The 18,714-nt window shown below is 43.6% G+C and overlaps 1 protein-coding gene across 1 annotated transcript; it reads left to right on the forward strand.

The window, feature by feature from the left end:
- The first annotated feature begins 1,491 nt into the window (after positions 1-1,491).
- LOC117526694 (sodium-independent sulfate anion transporter-like) lies at positions 1,492-17,049 on the forward strand. Its single transcript, XM_034188745.1, has 7 exons — positions 1,492-1,826; positions 3,196-3,251; positions 15,405-15,545; positions 15,636-15,763; positions 15,956-16,055; positions 16,127-16,260; positions 16,482-17,049. The coding sequence occupies exons 1-7, from the start codon at positions 1,492-1,494 to the stop codon at positions 16,581-16,583; spliced, it is 996 nt and encodes a 331-aa protein (XP_034044636.1). The 3' UTR covers positions 16,584-17,049.
- Positions 17,050-18,714: the final 1,665 nt, after the last annotated feature.

Raw genomic sequence — 18,714 nt, forward strand, 5'->3', positions numbered from 1 at the left:
TCATCCAAATGTGTGTCTAATGTTGGGTTTCGCATTAGGACGTCGTCAACATAGATAAGAGTGCCTCGCTCGTTTGCATCGGGACACGCCTTGTTCAAGAAGATGTTAACTTTTGCAGGTGAGTTGGCATAGCCAAATGGGCACCTGGTGAAAGTGTAGTGGCGGTTGGTGAAGGTGAATGCCAGTTTGTGTTGATCGTCTTCATGGATACGGATTGTCCAGAACCCGGAGGCCACGTCGAGGGTGGAAAAGTATTTTTCATTTTTTACTTTAGGAAGTTCCTGCTCTAACCGAGTCATCAGCAATCGAGATAGCGACACCTGTTGGTTGAGTTTGCGGTAATCGATGGTAAGTCTCCATTTACTTTTTGGTTTGATTACCGGCCATACAGGGGCTGAATAGGTGCTGTTGCACGGTCTTATGATCCCTTTTCCTAATAGGTCGCATGCCTAGCATACCCTGATTGTAGCAAAGAATTCCACCTAGAGGTGGGATTCTCCAATCAATGCCTAAGCGCGGGACTGTACCAGATGTATGACAAAGATTGGCAAGTGGTCGCATACTCGAGCAAAACACTGCAACACCGGAACTTAAATTCAGTGACTGCGAAAAAGCCCTACTAGCAACAGTCTGGGCTGTGAAACATTTTGCCAACTATCTGGGCGGACAAAAAGTCATTGTAGAAACCAATCATCAACCAGTGACATTCCTTAACAGTCAAAGACTGCGAGAAGGTGTAGTAACAAACTCACAAGTTGCCTCGTGGTTGATGGCACTGCAAAGCTTTGACAAACTCCTCCCTCTGTTCAATAACTTCTCCCTCTGCTCTATAACTCTTACCTCTGTTCAATAACTTCTCCCTCTGCTCTATAACTCTTCCCTCTGTTCAGTAACTTCTCCCTCTGCTCTATAACTCCTCCCTCTGCTGTATAACTCCTCCCTCTGCTCGATAACTCCTGCCTCAGTCAAATAACTCCTCCCTCTATTTAATAACTCCTCCCCTTCCCCTCTATAACTCCTCCCTCTGTTCAATAACTCCTCCCTCTGCTCTATAACGCCTCACCTTCCCCCTATAACTCCTCCCTCTGGTCTATAACTCCTCCCTCTATTCAATAACTCCTCCCCTTCCCCTCTATAACTCCTCCCTCTGCTCTATAACTCCTCCCCTTCCCCCTCTATAACTCCTCCCTCTGCTCTATAACTCCTCCCCTTCACCCTCTATAACTCCTCCCTCTGCTCTATAACTCCTCCCTCTAGGCAATAACTCCTCCCCTTCCCCTCTATAACTCCTCCCTCTGTTCAATAACTTCTCCCTCTGTTCAATAACTCCTCCCTCTGCTCTATAACTCCTCCCTCGTTGTTCCATCATGCCATTGTTCCATCATGCTTCAAAGCTGCCACCATCATACCTGTGCCAAAAAATTCAGCTACATCCTGCTTCAATGACTGTCGTCCTGTGGCACTGACACCCATCATCATGAAGCGCTTCGAATGGCTAGTCATGTCACACATCAAATCCATCCTCCCTCCAACCTAGACCCCTCCCAGTTCGCATACAGAGCCAAGCGATCTACAGAGGACGCAATCTACTCAGCCCTGCACCCAGCCCTCACCCATCTGGACAAGAAGGACTCATATGTGAGAATGCTGTTCATAGACTTCAGTTCAGCGTTCAACACCATAACACCTCAACAGCTCATCTGCAAACTAGACAAACTGGGGCTCAGCACCTCCCTTTGCAACTGGCTGTTGGACTTCCTCACCCAGAGGCCACAAGCAGTCCGTGTTGGCAACAACAGTGTTGGCTCCCCAAGGCTGTGTGCTCGGTCCACTTCTATTCACATTACTGACACATGACTGCACAACAACACACAGCACAAACCACATAGTGAAGTTTGCAGATGACACAACTCTGGTGGGGCTCATCACCAAGGGCGATGAAACTCACTACAGGGAAGAGGTCAACCTTCTGACCATGTGGTGCAGAAACAACAACCTCCTGCTGAATGTCAGCAAGACCAAGGAGATTGTTGTTGACTTCTGGAAAGGTCACACCCAACACCTACCACTGACCATTGAGGGTGCTGCTGTGGAGAGAGTGAGCAGCACCAAATTCCTGGGGGTGCACATCAGTGAAGACCTGTCCTGGACCACCAACACTGCATCACTGGCAAAGAAGGCCCAGCGGCGTCTCTACTTCCTGCGCAAACTCAAGCGGGCAAGTGCTCCACCAACCATCATGAGCACTTTCTACCGTGGCACCATTGAGAGCATCCTGTCCAGCTGCATCACTGTGTGGGGCACTACTGCACTTTCCACTTTTACTATTACCTCAGACACGACACTGTAAATACTTGTGCACTTTTCTGTCCTTATTGTTGAAATGTCTTGTCCTATCATCACTGAGGGAAGGTGAGAAACGCAATTTCGATTCCTTGTATGTCTAGTACATGTGAAGAATTGACAATAAAGCCGACTTTGACTTTGATCCACCCTTTTATCTCTCTCATTTTCTTCATTCATCAGCTCCTCAAAATATTCCCATCTTTTTAACACACGCTCCCTGCTTGTCAGCACATTGCCATCTGCATCTTTTACTACCCTAACCTGCTGCACATCCTTTCCAGCTCTGTCCCTTTGTCTGGCCAATTGAAACAAGTCCTTTTCTTTTATCTAAGAAGACATAGACAGCAAGTCTCCATCTCTTTTGTCAGCTGGTGAAGGTCCTGCTTTCAAGTGCTTCAGTTTTAACTAGCTTTTAGCACATGACCTAAAAGCATGACATAATACTTTTTGATCACCCATTAAGCACACACATGGGAGGACTACCTCAAAGCCAAAAGAACTCCAGGCCCACCCACTGTCTCTGACTGTCTATAAAATATTTCTGTGCTCTGTGTTTATGTGTTCTTCAGGTTTGATTGTGTCTTTCTCTTCAGGTTTGATCATGTGTTTGTCTTCAGGTTTCATCATGTGTTTAATTGTGTGTTTGTCTTTTTGAATAACAGAGTCTCTCTAATCCAGGACAGATCCAAAAGATCCAGGGTTTACACTCGTCACAACATCTGGATTTTTCACTTTTACTCCACTGTGGTGTTAAAGACACAAAATACTGTTCAAATACTTATGGACCCAACTGTTGATCCAAAGAGCTCAGGTGACATTTACATCATCCTGTGTTGTTTCATTACGCAGAACAGCTGTCAACTCCCAAACAGGTGTTTGTACTCCAGCAGGAGGAATCATCACCAGTGAGTCCTGTGTTTCTCTTCAGGTCTAATCAGGTCTTTATGTAGCACCCCTTGGTCATATACTGTGGCGTATTGGGATTGTCTTTCATTGTTTCTGTGAAGGCTCTCAGTTGTCCAGGTGGTTTCCATAGTAGAGAAGCTTGAATCTTCGACTGGATTGGGTTGCTTGACGCAAGGACGTTTCGCTTCAAATCGCAGAAGCTTCCTCAGCTAAAATTCTTGCTCTGGTGGTCTGACTTCTGTCTTGACTCTTGTAGAGAAGAATAACAGAAGCCACAAATGCTGGAGTTTTAAACCTAACCAAACCCCTCCTACCGAGAGGCAGACTGCTATTGGATAGTGACTAAACAATAGCTCTAATTAGCACCTATTGTGCTCTAGTTAGCACCCTCCTAATGACAGGGCAGCTGTCCCTCCTAATGATGGGACTGACGCCTCTCCTGACGGCTCCCCTGACGACTCTCCTGATGACGTGAATGACTCATTACCATGAACAAAAGACTGAAACTGCTTTGACCTGAGTACCCCATTGTAAAAAGGGGACAAAGTGTGTCTCAGACCCCCTCCATGGTTAAGGCTGGGTTTCAGCTGTTTCACATACAAAGCTTCCTTCACTCCTCTCTCAAACCATTTCTTTTATCTGGCTAAGATTTTAACTTCCTTGTCCTCAAACATGTGGTTAGTGTCTTTAAGGTGGAGATGAACTGCAGACTGAGGTCCACTGGCGCCCTCTCTGCGGTGCTGGTATAGCCTTTTGTGTAAAGGTTGCTTAGTCTCACCTATGTAATGTTTGTTACAGTTTTCCTGACATCTGATAGAATACACTACATTGCTCTGTTTGTAACTAGGGATCCTGTCCTTAGGGTGAACTAATTTCTGTCTCAAGGTGTTAACAGGTTTAAAGTAAACTGGGATTTTGTGCTGTCTGAAGATCCTCTGTAGTTTTTCCCTACTCCTGCTAAATAAGGGTGAGACACTCCTCTTCTTCTTGTCTCCGTCTCCTGTCTGTCTGGTCTCTTTGTTCTCTGGAACTTCTGCACCTTGTCCAGGGACCATCGTGGGTACCCACATACTGTGAGGGCTTTCCGGACATGTTGTTGTTCTTTAGCCCTTCCCTCTGCAGTTGTGGGCACCTGTAGGGCTCTGTGTTGAAGAGTCCTGATCACCCCGAGCTTGTGTTCAAGGGGGTGGTTTGAGCCAAAGAGCAGATATTGGTCATAGTCCAGCAGCTTAACTCCAATATGTATAAGAATCATTCAGTTTGTGATAAAAGCATGAAATTTGGTACACATATAGCCAAAGGCATATCGAAAAGATTTGGAAATGGAGGCATCATGAATTTGCAACATGGCGCCCATGGCAGCTATTTTTCAAAATGGCCACCAGAAACAACAGTTTTCTTATGAGTGATGGATATAATGTGACATTGTACACAGAATTCGATTAATTAATTACCATAAGTGCTTGCTAATGTGTTTTTTTGGATTAGACATTTTCATTAAAAATTCAAAATGGTCGCCATTGTTTCCAGACTGGTTAGATACGGATAAACTCTGTGTCGAATTATACATTTTTCATGATGCATAATTTGAATTAGCAAATGTAGAATTTCTGAGAAGCTTTGTTCTATCTCACAAGACATATATTAAGTGAGGCCAAATCTAGGGTCTATCACAAGGAAGACTATTCACACTCGCCTTCACAGAAGCAGAGGGGAGTGCATTGTAACTGAGCTTTTTTGCACTTGCAATGCCCAACACAACCCTTCTTACATTTGCAAGAGACAAGTTCAAGAGACAAGTTCAGTTCAACTGGACTGGCCTGCATCTGGTAGGCATGTCCAGAAGGGTTCATAGTCTCCCTCAGATGTCTTTGCCCAACCCCATTTGCACGGTGAAGGTAGTTCTGGTGTTGACACCAGCACTTGACCCCACACGTGACCTCCTTGGTATACTGCTCTCTTGACATGCCCTTCCAGGGCAGCCTTGGTCGGAGGGATTGATTCTGCATTGTGCGTCTTGGTGAATAACTTCCTTCTTGCCGTATCTATTTCTGTGCAAGTGCTGGTTCGGTCATAGAGTAGGACCATTAAATGGTTATGCCTCACTAAACATGTGACGGCGGACTATCTGTGCAGCACGTGCAATGTGCATAGCATCTTCGTTGTTATCCTGCTCACAGGCTTTGACAAGAGCAGTGCCGATGTCATCTTCAAAGGCCATCAGGACATCTCTTCCCTTTGTGTAAGCTTGCATTTCTGGGAACTCAGCAAGAAGTTTCTCTTTCAGCCGTGTAGAGTTAATTCTGCTCTCAACCTCAACTCCTAACTGTTCCATTCGTGACTTGTAGAGCTGGGAAAGTTCCGCTAGTTTGAATACCGGTGCTGACCCATCATGTCTGGTCTCCTCGATGTAAAGCACCAACTCAGCAAAAACAACACCAGAGGTTGATGCTGCATGTCCCTTGCTATTACCTTCAAGACCTTCCAGGTTAACCTTTCTGGCACGATTATAGAGACCTGCTAGGCATCTGGAGTGATACTTAGCTTCAATTGCCACCATGTCCCCAGCACTAAGTCGTCCAAGTAATTCTGTGTCTTGAAGCAGGGTTGCAGCAGCACGCACCTGATTGTCTACTTGAAATGTTGCAGCCTTGTGAAGGCCTTCATTGCCAGCAGGCTGTCTGCAGAAGAAACAGATGTCCTGTCTCATTTCAGGAGTCCGACTTGGTTGGGATCTTCTGAGTTTGGATTCTGACTGTTGATCAGGACTTTGACTGCATGCTTGCTTTTTTGCCCTTTTCAACATGGTTTCATTGTACTTCAGCCTGCATGTATGATGATATTGAGCTTTGTTCACAACCATGGCTGCTTCAATACCATGAGCCTCATCCAGTCTTCCAATAAGAAATGTTGAAGGGAGCTGGCCAAGTTCATTGAACTGGATTAAATGCTCTGCAAGTGAAGTATATCCACTCCCCTTGTCTTCTCGCTTAGACTGCAAAGGACATCTCAATGCCTCTGTTGTGTGCTCTTGGCAAATAATACAGAGCTTCCAGTCAGTCTTGGCTACGCAAGAAGTTGATGGTCCTTGACCATCAAAATTCAGAAGTTGTAATTTCTTTGACATTTTCTCAACAAAAAAAATATGTTTGCAGTAAAGGCTGAGGGTTTATCCTTTTACCACCGTGTACTACCAGGGACAACAGTAACACATTTGTGTATGGGATACAACTAGGTTCGGACAAGAAAACTGCCCTACACCTAGCCCGATCCTTCATCCAATGCCATTTCATTCCTGTGCGATCTGTACACCATCCGGGTAACAATATGAAAGTCATATAAAGCCCCATTACCCTTGGCTTGGCTCTCCCACGCTGGCACATCCTGTCCATTCAGGTGCGGCTATCGAACTACATCTAAATTAATAAACTATTAAGTACACTCAACAAAAATATAAACGCAACACTTTTGGTTTTGCTCCCATTTTGTATGAGATGAACTCAAAGATCTAAAACTTTTTCCACATACACAATATCACCATTTCCCTCAAATATTGTTCACAAACCAGTCTAAATCTGTGATAGTGAGCACTTCTCCTTTGCTGAGATAATCCATCCCACCTCACAGGTGTGCCATATCAAGATGCTGATTAGACACCATGATTAGTGCACAGGTGTGCCTTAGACTGCCCACAATAAAAGGCCACTCTGAAAGGTGCAGTTTTGTTTTATTGGGGGGGGGGATACCAGTCAGTATCTGGTGTGACCACCATTTGCCTCATGCAGTGCAACACATCTCCTTCGCATAGAGTTGATCAGGTTGTCAATTGTGGCCTGTGGAATGTTGGTCCACTCCTCTTCAATGGCTGTGCGAAGTTGCTGGATATTGTCAGGAACTGGTACACGCTGTCGTATACGCCGGTCCAGAGCATCCCAAACATGCTCAATGGGTGACATGTCCGGTGAGTATGCCGGCCATGCAAGAACTGGGACATTTTCAGCTTCCAGGAATTGTGTACAGATCCTTGCAACATGGGGCCGTGCATTATCCTGCTGCAACATGAGGTGATGTTCTTGGATGTATGGCACAACAATGGGCCTCAGGATCTCGTCACGGTATCTCTGTGCATTCAAAATGCCATCAATAAAATGCACCTGTGTTCTTCGTCCATAACAGACGCCTGCCCATACCATAACCCCACCGCCACCATGGGCCACTCGATCCACAACATTGACATCAGAAAACCGCTCACCCACACGACGCCACACATGCTGTCTGCCATCTGCCCTGGACAGTGTGAACCCGGATTCATCCGTGAAGAGAACACCTCTCCAACGTGCCAAACGCCAGCGAATGTGAGCATTTGCCCACTCAAGTCGGTTACGACGATGAACTGGAGTCAGGTCGAGACCCCGATGAGGATGACGAGCATGCAGATGAGCTTCCCTGAGACGGTTTCTGACAGTTTGTGCAGAAATTCTTTGGTTATGCAAACCGATTGTTTCAGCAGCTGTCCGAGTGGCTGGTCTCAGACGATCTTGGAGGTGAACATGCTGGATGTGGAGGTCCTGGGCTGGTGTGGTTACACGTGGTCTGCGGTTGTGAGGCTGGTTGGATGTACTGCCAAATTCTCTGAAACGCCTTTGGAGACGGCTTATGGTAGAGAAATGAACATTCAATACACGAGCAACAGCTCTGGTTGACATTCCTGCTGTCAGCATGCCAATTGCACGCTCCCTCAAATCTTGTGACATCTGTGGCATTGTGCTGTGTGATAAAACTGCACCTTTCAGAGTGGCCTTTTATTGTGGGCAGTCTAAGGCACACCTGTGCACTAATCATGGTGTCTAATCAGCATCTTGGTATGGCACACCTGTGAGGTGGGATGGATTATCTCAGCAAAGGAGAAGTGCTCACTATCACAGATTTAGACTGGTTTGTGAACAATATTTGAGGGAAATGGTGATATTGTGTATGTGGAAAAAGTTTTAGATCTTTGAGTTCATCTCATACAAAATGGGAGCAAAACCAAAAGTGTTGCGTTTATATTTTTGCTGAGTGTAGATGTAGGGCTAACATTAGATAGCATTTAGGAAACTAAACTACACTACCACTAAACTATCACCACAACCAGCACATTACAGAAATATGGCATTATTAAGACTAGAGGAGTGTATTTAGCTGGCACTGAACCCCATGCTGAGTTTCACAGCAGTGGTGTCGCCAGTGTGCCCTGGCTGTGCTTTGACATCCACTCTATTACATTTCCATTCATTGAATGGTTCAGTTCTTGCAGATATGGGGATTTTTACTTTATTCTTCAACATTTTAATTCCAATAAAATGTGTAATAGCTCTATTTACATGCAATTATACATTGTATTGTGGGCCATATGGCTGCCATTTTGACAGAAACAGTGGTCATGTTCAGCTGTGAGGTAGAAGGATGCTTCTGGCCAATTTTAAGTTCAGAAAGTTTGATGACTGATTTAACACCGAGATCGTACATATCAGACCGTCATACAAGTGACGGCTGCCATCTTGGGAAATGGCGGCCATCTTGAATATGAAATGACAACTTTTCAATTATCCTGTAGACATTTACCAAGTACAATATATGGTAAATATGTCTAAAATATCATATTATGTCATTCACTCATAAGAAAACAGGCGTTGCTGGTGGCCATTTTGAAAAATAGCTGCCATGGGCGCATGTTGAAAATTCATAATGCCTCCATATCCAAATCTTTTCAGTTTGCCTTTGGCTATATGTGTACCAAATTTCATTCTTTTTTCGCAAACTGAACGATTGTTTTGGTTATCTGCTGCACTATCAGTGTGAGTGGGTTTTCTGTAAACCCCTGTCTGGAGCTGCCTGTTCTCTCTAATCGTAACATCACAGTCCAAGAAGACTAAATGGTTGTTTCTGGCATCTTCACGTGTGAACTTGATATTGGCGTCCACCGAGTTGATGTGTTCTGTCTTAGGAACGAGGGAAGAATTTCAGTTCTTTTTAGAAGTCCTGGGGACACATCATGCCGTGATTAAAATTACACACAATGTACAAAGTCAGGAACTAGAGTTCCTAGACACACAGTTCTTTTTTAATAGTAAAGAGGGAGTAGACTATAAAACATCAGCAATGAGGGTCTGGTTCAAAGAAACCGATAGACTTTATTATTTAAATCCAGTTTTCATCCTAAACATACCTTTAAGGGAATTATTAAATCACAGTTAATTCGATTTCACAGAATTTGTACCTTTCCGGAGGACGTGGAGAAAGCTACATGTATCCTCTTTTCAGCCTTAACACAGCAAGGTTATTCTAAACGTTTCTTGAGGTGTATTAAAATGGAAGTCAAGGAATTATTTTCTAATGGACGCTCTTATCTAAAAAAAAAAAAAAAACAGATATTCATCCTTTAATTCCATTTATTTCAACTTTCTCTCAAACTACAGTGAGGCTCAGTTCCAAAATTAAAACAAACTTTGAACAAGCACAGGAGGAGAACCCAGCTGTAGGAGCTTTTTGAGTTATTTCAGCTTATAGGAGAAATAAAAACCTCCAAGATATGTTGGTACATGCAAACCTTGGTAAACATTTCCAGAAATGTAAACATTTTGTTCCGTTGAAATTTATTTAAAACCCATTGGCAGGAACGGGCGCCCCCATCTGACAAAGTTTTACATTAAATACACCTAATGTGGTGTATGGGATTCAAAGCACCCGCTGTAAAAAGCTGCATATTGGGGAAACAAAACAGTCTGGAAATAAGGTTTAAACATTTGTATAACATCAAAAAAAGAAATACACAAAAGCTCCTTTATGCTCATTTTCAAATCCATTCCTTTGAGGATGTACAGGTTTTTGGATTAGAAAGTAAAAAATCGTGGACAACAGTACAGCGGAGGACAACAGAGAGAAACTGGATTACCTCCTTGAATTGTATTGATCCAGTGGGCCTAAATACTAGATGAGAATGGTCCTGTTTTTTGAAAAAGCATATTGATGCATGTGTGCTCTTTGTTCACCTTATACGCTTGCACTATATATGATGTCGTTTTCCATCTAAATAAAATGACCTGTACTAATCTGGTGTTTTTGACTCATGATTTTGACAGTCCTTTTGAAACGTATATGGGATTGTTTTAAATCTATAGAGGTTGAAGCACTTTAAATTTGTTTGCCTTATTGTAAGTAACTAACTGTGTGATGTATGTCATTTGGAGGGTTGGCGACCTCATTGGTTTAAGGGAAGGGATAAAGAGACACTTGGACTCTTAGTCTGGTTCAGAATGGGATTACTTATTAAATTAAATATAAAGAGGTTAAAATCAACTTGATCCTAGACCTGTGCATCCTCAAGGATATATAAAAAGTATACTTACTTTTATAGAAGTCCTGGTCATCCAGAATGGGGAGGGGGCTGGCCCCTATGTTGCTACCTAGAGGACCACACTGACCTAAAAAATAAAGAAATATACACTGGGATATCTTATATGTTATATTCCAATTCTAAGGTGGAACTGTGCCAGTATATAAAGGTATATCTAAAAAGGAAGAGTAAAATAGGAGAGTAGAAAAGAGTAGAGTAGAGCCACTTAGGTGCCTGGTCTTGAGGACCAGGGATGGTAGGTTCAAATGGATTTACAATGATTATGTGATAACATTTTCTTATAGTCAGGACTTGGTGTGTGAGTTTGCTGTGTTATAAAATTACTAACAACACTTTTAATCTAATTTCATTAAGTAAGCTTGTGTTCTTGTGTGCAGAGAAGTGTTGTTTTCAGTGCATGTAAGAAAATCCCTGAGTTTTGTACTTACACCACTGTACCAATAGAGGGAGACACAAATCATGTTATGCTCACCATCATTGTAAAGCGCTCTTCATACTCCGGTGAACTCTGAAATGAGATTGTGTGAAGTAGAATACTTACCTTCTCTGTGGAACTTTGATTAAAGAACCTGTAAAAATGAAAATATTACATAGTGTTAATTGTGTCTATTTGATATTATATGAAAAAGTCATTGTACTTACCTGAGTGCAAATAAAGGGTCAGTTTGGTCCTGGGGCCGGATCCTCCTCCACCTGTAAAAAAAAAAAAAAAAAAAAAAAAAAATTTGAGGGGGGAGAGCAAGTTGTATTTTTGGACTGGTCTTTTTTGTTATTTATATAATTTTAGTTTTTTTTTTCTTTTGTTTGTTTTGTTTTTTTTTTTTCTTAAAGAAAAAAATGAACACTTCCTGATGTGAATTTTAAGCTTCCTGTGCCCGTGCATATCCCTGTATTTTTAATGCAGGAAGACATTATGTTCCATAAACATGGAGCGAGTGGAGAAGACAACCTTGACATCTTTCACGGGCATCTCTCCCAGTCACTGGTTCAGATATGTTGATGACACATGGGTTAAAATCAAACAGGAAGTTGAGGACTTTACAGAACACATCAACTCAGTGGACTCCAACATCATGTTCACACATGAGGATGCAAGAAACAACCATTTAGTCTTCTTGGACTGTGATGTTACGATTGGAGAGAACAGGCAGCTCCAGACAGGGGTTTACAGAAAACCCACTCACACTGACCAATATCTGCTCTTTGGCTCAAACCACCCCCCTTGAACACAAGCTCGGGGTGATCAGGACTCTTCAACACAGAGCCCTACAGGTGCCCACAACTGCAGAGGGAAGGGCTAAAGAACAACAACTTGTCCGGAAAGCCCTCACAGTATGTGGGTACCCATGATGGTCCCTGGACAAAGTGCAGAAGTCCCAGAGAACAAAGAGACCAGATAGACAGGAGACGGAGACAAGAAGAAGAGGAGTGTCTCACCCTTATTTAGCAGGAGTAGGGGAAAAACTACAGAGGATCTGTAGGATCTTTGTGATCTGGATCACAAAATCCCAGTTTACTTTAAACCGGTTAACACTGTTGTGTGCTGGGGGGCTGGGGTGGACATGGTTTTTTGGATGTGTGTTTATTTTCCTTCCTAGGTGGTTTGGAACTGATCTCTGGGAAAGCTGTGCTGCAGAAGAGTCTCTCACCTTTTATTATGATGATTGGCTGCACCTGCTGTGATCTCGTGCGGCTCTCCATTAGGAGGAAGTTACGACACCTGTGATATTCACGTGCAGATCTAAGGGCTTTCAGCTGGTACCTATGTGGTAATGAGAAGCTGCATTTAAGCCAGCAGTGAGTTGGACTGGATTGCCGGAGAATTGAACTTTGTTGCATTCTTGTGACGAGTATGTGAGGACGCCGAGAGCTGCTCCAGAAGCTGACATCACGTCTGTGAAGGAGGATGAGGGTGAGAGGCAAGCGCTGTCAGCACACGTCAGAGGTGATTATTCCTAAAAGCTAAATTGTTTATATGTTGTGGCGTTTGACGCAGTTAAAATTAAAGAATTGAAGATAATTGTTCTGATTGCTCCTCACGGCTGTGGTGAAGGGATTGATGATCTTCCACTCGCTGTGAGCAGCTGTTTGTGTGAAGTAGGTCCGTAGTAAGATCTGAACGTGTTGCTGATAAGTGTGCCTCTGTGGAGAAAATTGTGGATAATGATGGTATGAATAACCTCACTTCTGCTCCTCCTTCACAGAGCATTGTTCTGGAAAGCCACCTGGGGGGGTGTTGACGGAACGATTGAGTCCAGAAGATTCAGGCTCGGATCTGTTGTGGCGCTGAGAGAGTGCGCCACTTGTCCACCTCACCAGACTTTTATTATTTAGATTTTATGTACAGCACAGGGTGACAGTAATAAATCTGTTTTTCTTTCTGGAGCTGCTTCTGGTCAATTAGTGCTGGGTTCTGTTGGACTCTGGGCCGCTCCTCGGTCCGCATCCCTCACATAACAAACACCTTGAGACAGAAATTAGTTCACCCTAAGGACAGGATCCCTAGTTACAAACAGAGCAATATAGTGTATTCTATCAGATGTCAGGAAAACTGTAATGAACACTACATAGGTGAGACTAAGCAACCTTTACACAAAAGGATATACCAGCACCGCAGAGAGGGCGCCAGTGGACCTCAGTCTGTAGTTCATCTCCACCTTAAAGACACTAACCACACATTTGAGGACAAGGAAGTTAAAATATTAGCCAGAGACAAGAAATGGTTTGAGAGAGGAGTGAAGGAAGTTTTGTATGTGAAACAGCTGAAACCCAGCCTTAACTGGGGAGGAGGTCTGAGACTCACTTTGTCCCCGGTTTACAATGGGGTACTCAGGTCAAAGCAGTTTCAGTCTTTTGTTCATGGTAATGAGTCATTCATGTCATCAGCATATCTCACCCATATTGGCCTCTCTTCATTGGCTTCCTGTTAATTCTAGAATAGAATTTAAAATTCTTCTTCTTACTTATAAGGTTTTGAATAATCAGGTCCCATCTTATCTTAGGGACCTCGTAGTACCATATCACCCCAATAGAGCGCTTCGCTCTCAGACTGCAGGCTTACTTGTAGTTCCTAGGGTTTGTAAGAGTAGAATGGGAGGCAGAGCCTTCAGCTTTCAGGCTCCTCTCCTGTGGAACCAGCTCCCAATTCAGATCAGGGAGACAGACACCCTCTCTACTTTTAAGATTAGGCTTAAAACTTTCCTTTTTGCTAAAGCTTATAGTTAGGGCTGGATCAGGTGACCCTGAACCATCCCTTAGTTATGCTGCTATAGACGTAGACTGCTGGGGGGTTCCCATGATGCACTGAGTGTTTCTTTCTCTTTTTGCTCTGTATGCACCACTCTGCATTTAATCATTAGTGATTGATCTCTGCTCCTCTCCACAGCATGTCTTTTTCCTGGTTGTCTCCCTCAGCCCCAACCAGTCCCAGCAGAAGACTGCCCCTCCCTGAGCCTGGTTCTGCTGGAGGTTTCTTCCTGTTAAAAGGGAGTTTTTCCTTCCCACTGTCGCCAAGTGCTTGCTCACAGGGGGTCATTTGACCGTTAGGGTTTTTCTGTAATTATTGTATGGCTTTGCCTTACAATATAAAGCGCCTTGGGGCAACTGTTTGTTGTGATTTGGCGCTATATAAATAAAATTGATTTGATTTGATTTGATCAGGAGAGGCGTCATTCCCATTGTTAGGAGGGACAGCTGCCCTGTCATTAGGAGGGTGCTAACTAGAGCACAATAGGTCCTAATTAGAGCAATTGTTTAGTCAGTAACCTATAGCAGTCGGCCTCTCGGTAGGAGGGGTCTGGTTAGGTTAAAAAACTCCAGCTTTTGTTGGCTTCTGGTTTATTCTTCTCTACAAGAGTCAAGACAGAAGTCAGACTACCAGAGCAAGAATTTTAGCTGAGGAAGCTTTTGCAATTTGAAGCGAAATGTCTTTGCATCAAGCAACCCAATCCAGTCGAAGATTCAAGCTTCTCTACTATTGTCTTTCATTGCTACGCTGATGATACTAAATTGTATATGCCGATAACTGTGAGTAATGTCATTTCTATAAAAACACTAGAAGATTGCCTTGCATCAGTGAGAGGCTGGATGTCTAGTAACTTCCTACTGCCAAATTCTGATAAAACTGAAATGATGGTTATTGATCCAGCAAGATATTGCCATCAATTTGATCCGCTGGCGCTTGGCTTAGGTTTGTGTGTTGTGCATCACACGGACAGGGTGAGGAACCTTGGGGTGGTTTTTGACTTTAAGGTTCTGTTATTAGCCTATAAAGTTGTTCATGGACTGGTACCGACGTACTTAGCTGATGTGATTAAGCCCTATGTACCGTCCTGGGCTTTGCGCTCATCTGATGCAAGACTGGTTTGTGTCCCAAGGGTTAAGAAAAAGTCTGTCAGTCAAAGGGCCTTGTCTTATCGTGCCCCAGTATTGTTGAATGGTCTCCCAGTGTCGGTAAGACAGTCTGACACTGTGGAGACGTTCAAGTCAAGACTGAAGACTCATTTTTCTATCAGTGCTTTGGTTAATATAATATAGTGTGTTATTCTGTTTTTTCTTTTCTTTTTAAATTTTATTCTTTTAATTTTTGCTTTTAATTGTGTTGTTAAACTTGTCGTTTTTAATTCATTTTAAACTGTTTCTGAACTGTTTTGTGTGAAGCGCCCTGGGGCGATGTTGTCGTGATTTGGTGCTTTTATAAATTGAATTAATTGAAATTGTGGTCTGATCGTGTGTTTGATTGTGTGTTTGTCTTCAGGTCTCATCGTGTTGCTGTCGCTCGCGTTCCTCATGCCGGCCTTCTACTACATCCCTAAAGCTTCTCTGGCTGCAGTCATCATCTGCGCCGTGGCTCCTCTGCTGGATTACCGCACGGTGGTCCAGATGTGGCGGATACACAGTGGGTGTCTGAGCAAGTTTTTTTATCTGTGCAAGTTCGAGTCTCAGTGTTGTTATCTGGTGCAAGTTCGAGTCTCAGTGTTGTCCACAGGGTTGGACTTGCTGCCGTTCTCCGTGACGTTTCTGATGAGCTTCTGGCAGGTGCAGTGGGGCATCTTGGGAGGCGTGGCCATGTCTGGAGCACTGCTGCTGTACGACACAGCCCGACCCAAAATACAGGTACGGGAAAAACTGCAGTACCACAGAGCTCGGGCGCTTTATTTAAATAAACAATTGTTAGCCACGCCTCTTTCTATCAGCGTGCCTTCATCAAGACTCTGAAGCCCTGCTTGTTGATGACGTCGGTGTGGATGTGGGGCGTGGTCTTCAGTCTGAGTCTGTTTTCATGGTTACCGTTTGTGTTCTGTGCAGGTTTCTGATGGCGGTGTGCTGCTGATGGAACCGAACAGTGGACTTAGTTTTCCCGCCACTGACTTTCTGTCCCGGCTCATCCACACTCGAGCTCTGCAGGGTGAGACGCCGCTGTACGCTGATGACGCTTTCCGTTTTGTGTCCGCTGATGTGTCAAACTCTGTCTCTCAGCGTCTCGTCCACGCTCGGCGGTCCTGGACTGTCGTCATGTCAGCGTCATCGATTACACGGTGGTGCACGAGCTCCGGGACCTGCTCAGGCAGTTCAGACTGCGCGGCGTGCAGCTCGTCTTCTGCAGGCTGCAGGTATGGAATCCTAAAAGAGACACAGTGCCACTCTGTGGCTGCAGCTGGTAGTTACTGGACCACAGCACTTTGAATATGAACTTTTTTCTCATGTTTGGAGTCAAACTGTTTAAGATCTGGCGGGTGAGGTGAAGTGAGAAAAAGGAGGAAGGTTTTTGTAAACATGTTGGACAGTGTTGCTGTGGCGATCAGTTTCAACTGTGGTTCTGTATCTTCCGCAGCCTCACGTTCTGGATGTTCTTCTAGCAGCTGATCTTCAGGGATTCAGATACACAAACGACATGGACACGGCACAGCGCATGACCTCTGATGACCTTTTATAAGACTGAAGCAGCATTTAAAGGACGTACTGCAGTGGCGCACAAAGCTAATGCTTGTGGTGCGTTGGTGAGGTCACAGCCTGGAGGCCTGGGGGCCTCTTTCTAGTTTTTGGGGACTCCAGGGTTGATGCACTTTTCAGATATTGTTATGGACAGAACTTGACTTTCGTGATTTACACTACAACATGACAACGCACGCACAATTCAAGATGGCGACCCCAGCAAGCGTGCGCAGCCGCAAAACATAATCGGTGTGTTTGGCACATGGACAGGATCAGAGACTGAACCTGGACATCAGCAGAAATTCACTTTGACATAACTGGACTAAAAACGCCTTCATGCGGCGCCCGAGGGTCATCAAGATCACAGGAAGTGGGTGTGGCATTAACTTCCTGTGAGTAAACAAAAACACTTTGAAATGTAAATAGTGTGATTAGAAAACAGGGTGTCTGACATTTAACAGACTCCTGAAAAACAATCAAACAAACAAATAACAAAAATCAGACAAAATGTGTAGAAATCTTCAGAAAACCCGCCGCGCGACCGTGACACAAAAGAGAAGAACGTTGTCAGAGTTGAACCTGAAAAGGAGAACAACTCAGTTAACACAGAAAATAATCACGCAGGACACACTGAATTTCTTTTCCTGAATCAGGAGAGAACAAACAGACGTGACCCTCGTCACCGACCGTCCCGTCAGCTCTGAAGGGTCCCGCCCACTTGCCTCCTGTATTTATTGAAATAAAATTGCATACAGACATATGGAAGAGACGATATACAAAAACACAGTGGCGACTCAAAGTCTGTTCTCACATCGATATGAAAATTGTTATGGCTTTATGCCTCCAGTCTCACGGTCTTCTCATAACATGAAGAAAACAGCATCAACCCTGAGCTGGTGTGCAGGTCACACTGCTCTCTGCTCAAGGCTGGACTGTTAATTAAAATGTACATCTGTGCTTAGCAAAAACATGGTCTTAGCAAAAACATAGTCTAATTTAATTTATTAATTTATATAGCGCCAAATCACGACAAAGTCGCACCAAGGCGCTTCACATAATTCACAACAACACAAATTAATCTAAATTCAAAATTAAAAGCAAGAAAAACACAGTTAAAAGATAAAACACAGTAGAATAAAAAGAAATTACAAAGCAAACACAAACAGATTAAAAAATGAATAAGACAGTCTAAAAAAGTGGGTCTTCAGTCTTGATTTAAAAATCTCTACCGTGTCAGACTGCCGACACGGTGGAGATTTTTAAATCAACACACTCTCACACGCTCCATGTGAGCAAACGTTCATCTTCTCGTGCAGTGTTGCCACAGTTACTTTGAAAAAGTAATCCAATTACTGATTACTCCTTGAAAAAGTAACTTAGATACTTTACTGATTACTCAATTGTAAAAGTAACTAAGTTAGATTACTAGTTACTTTTTAGTCCCTTTTCTAGCTGCCGACAACAACCCTTTGCCACCTCAACATCACAATGATAATTAAATTCTTTCTAACATTTTTCTAACATTTAAATTCTCTCTAAACATTTTACTTGTTGAAATTATTATTATTTTAAGTAGTATTAGTAGTTGTAGTAAAAACTGGCTTCAAAACTGGACCTTTAATCTAGGGGTGTTGTGGGGGGGCACATCCTTGCCCCACGCCCCCATTCTATCTGGATTCGCCCCTGCTTTGGCGTTTGAGCACAAAGAATGGATAACAATTTTTTATGCAGAAAACATGACCAGATTTACAGGTAAGAAAGTTTTATTGTGTTTTCACATCATGTGGTCCTCAGAAAGAGAGTTTAGGTGCATTTGAGTGGAAAATAGTGTTAGTTGTTGACGCGTCGCGGAGGATCAGCTGTTTTTAATGAGCAGATATGGAGCGGCTCAGCTCATAATTCTAAATAAAGGAGAAAAAGCATAAAAATGTCTTTGTAAAGCTCAGTGCAGGTGTGCTGTTGTCACCGTGTTTTAAGAGGTGAGGACGAGTTGTAGCTGCTGCAGAAAACCGCGGATGAAAAGCTCACAGCTCGCTTAATGTGGGCAGTTCAGTCGAACCCCGACCCCCTGCCCACGGACCAAGTTTAATGCTGCTATCGACCCACAATGTAAAAATAATAGTAACACACAG

This window comes from Thalassophryne amazonica, chromosome 15, assembly GCF_902500255.1.
Source record: "Thalassophryne amazonica chromosome 15, fThaAma1.1, whole genome shotgun sequence".
Classification (NCBI taxonomy): Eukaryota; Metazoa; Chordata; class Actinopteri; order Batrachoidiformes; family Batrachoididae; genus Thalassophryne; species Thalassophryne amazonica.

Bases quoted from the DNA above. Each gene is read 5' to 3' on its own strand.
- LOC117526694 (XM_034188745.1), top strand. From the start codon at position 1,492: ATGGCTAGTCATGTCACACATCAAATCCATCCTCCCTCCAACCTAGAC. The intron at 3,252-15,404 runs GTGAGTCCTGTG...GTTTGTCTTCAG, and splicing joins AGCAGGAGGAATCATCACCA to GTCTCATCGTGTTGCTGTCG. The intron at 16,056-16,126 runs GTGAGACGCCGC...TCTGTCTCTCAG, and splicing joins CCACACTCGAGCTCTGCAGG to CGTCTCGTCCACGCTCGGCG.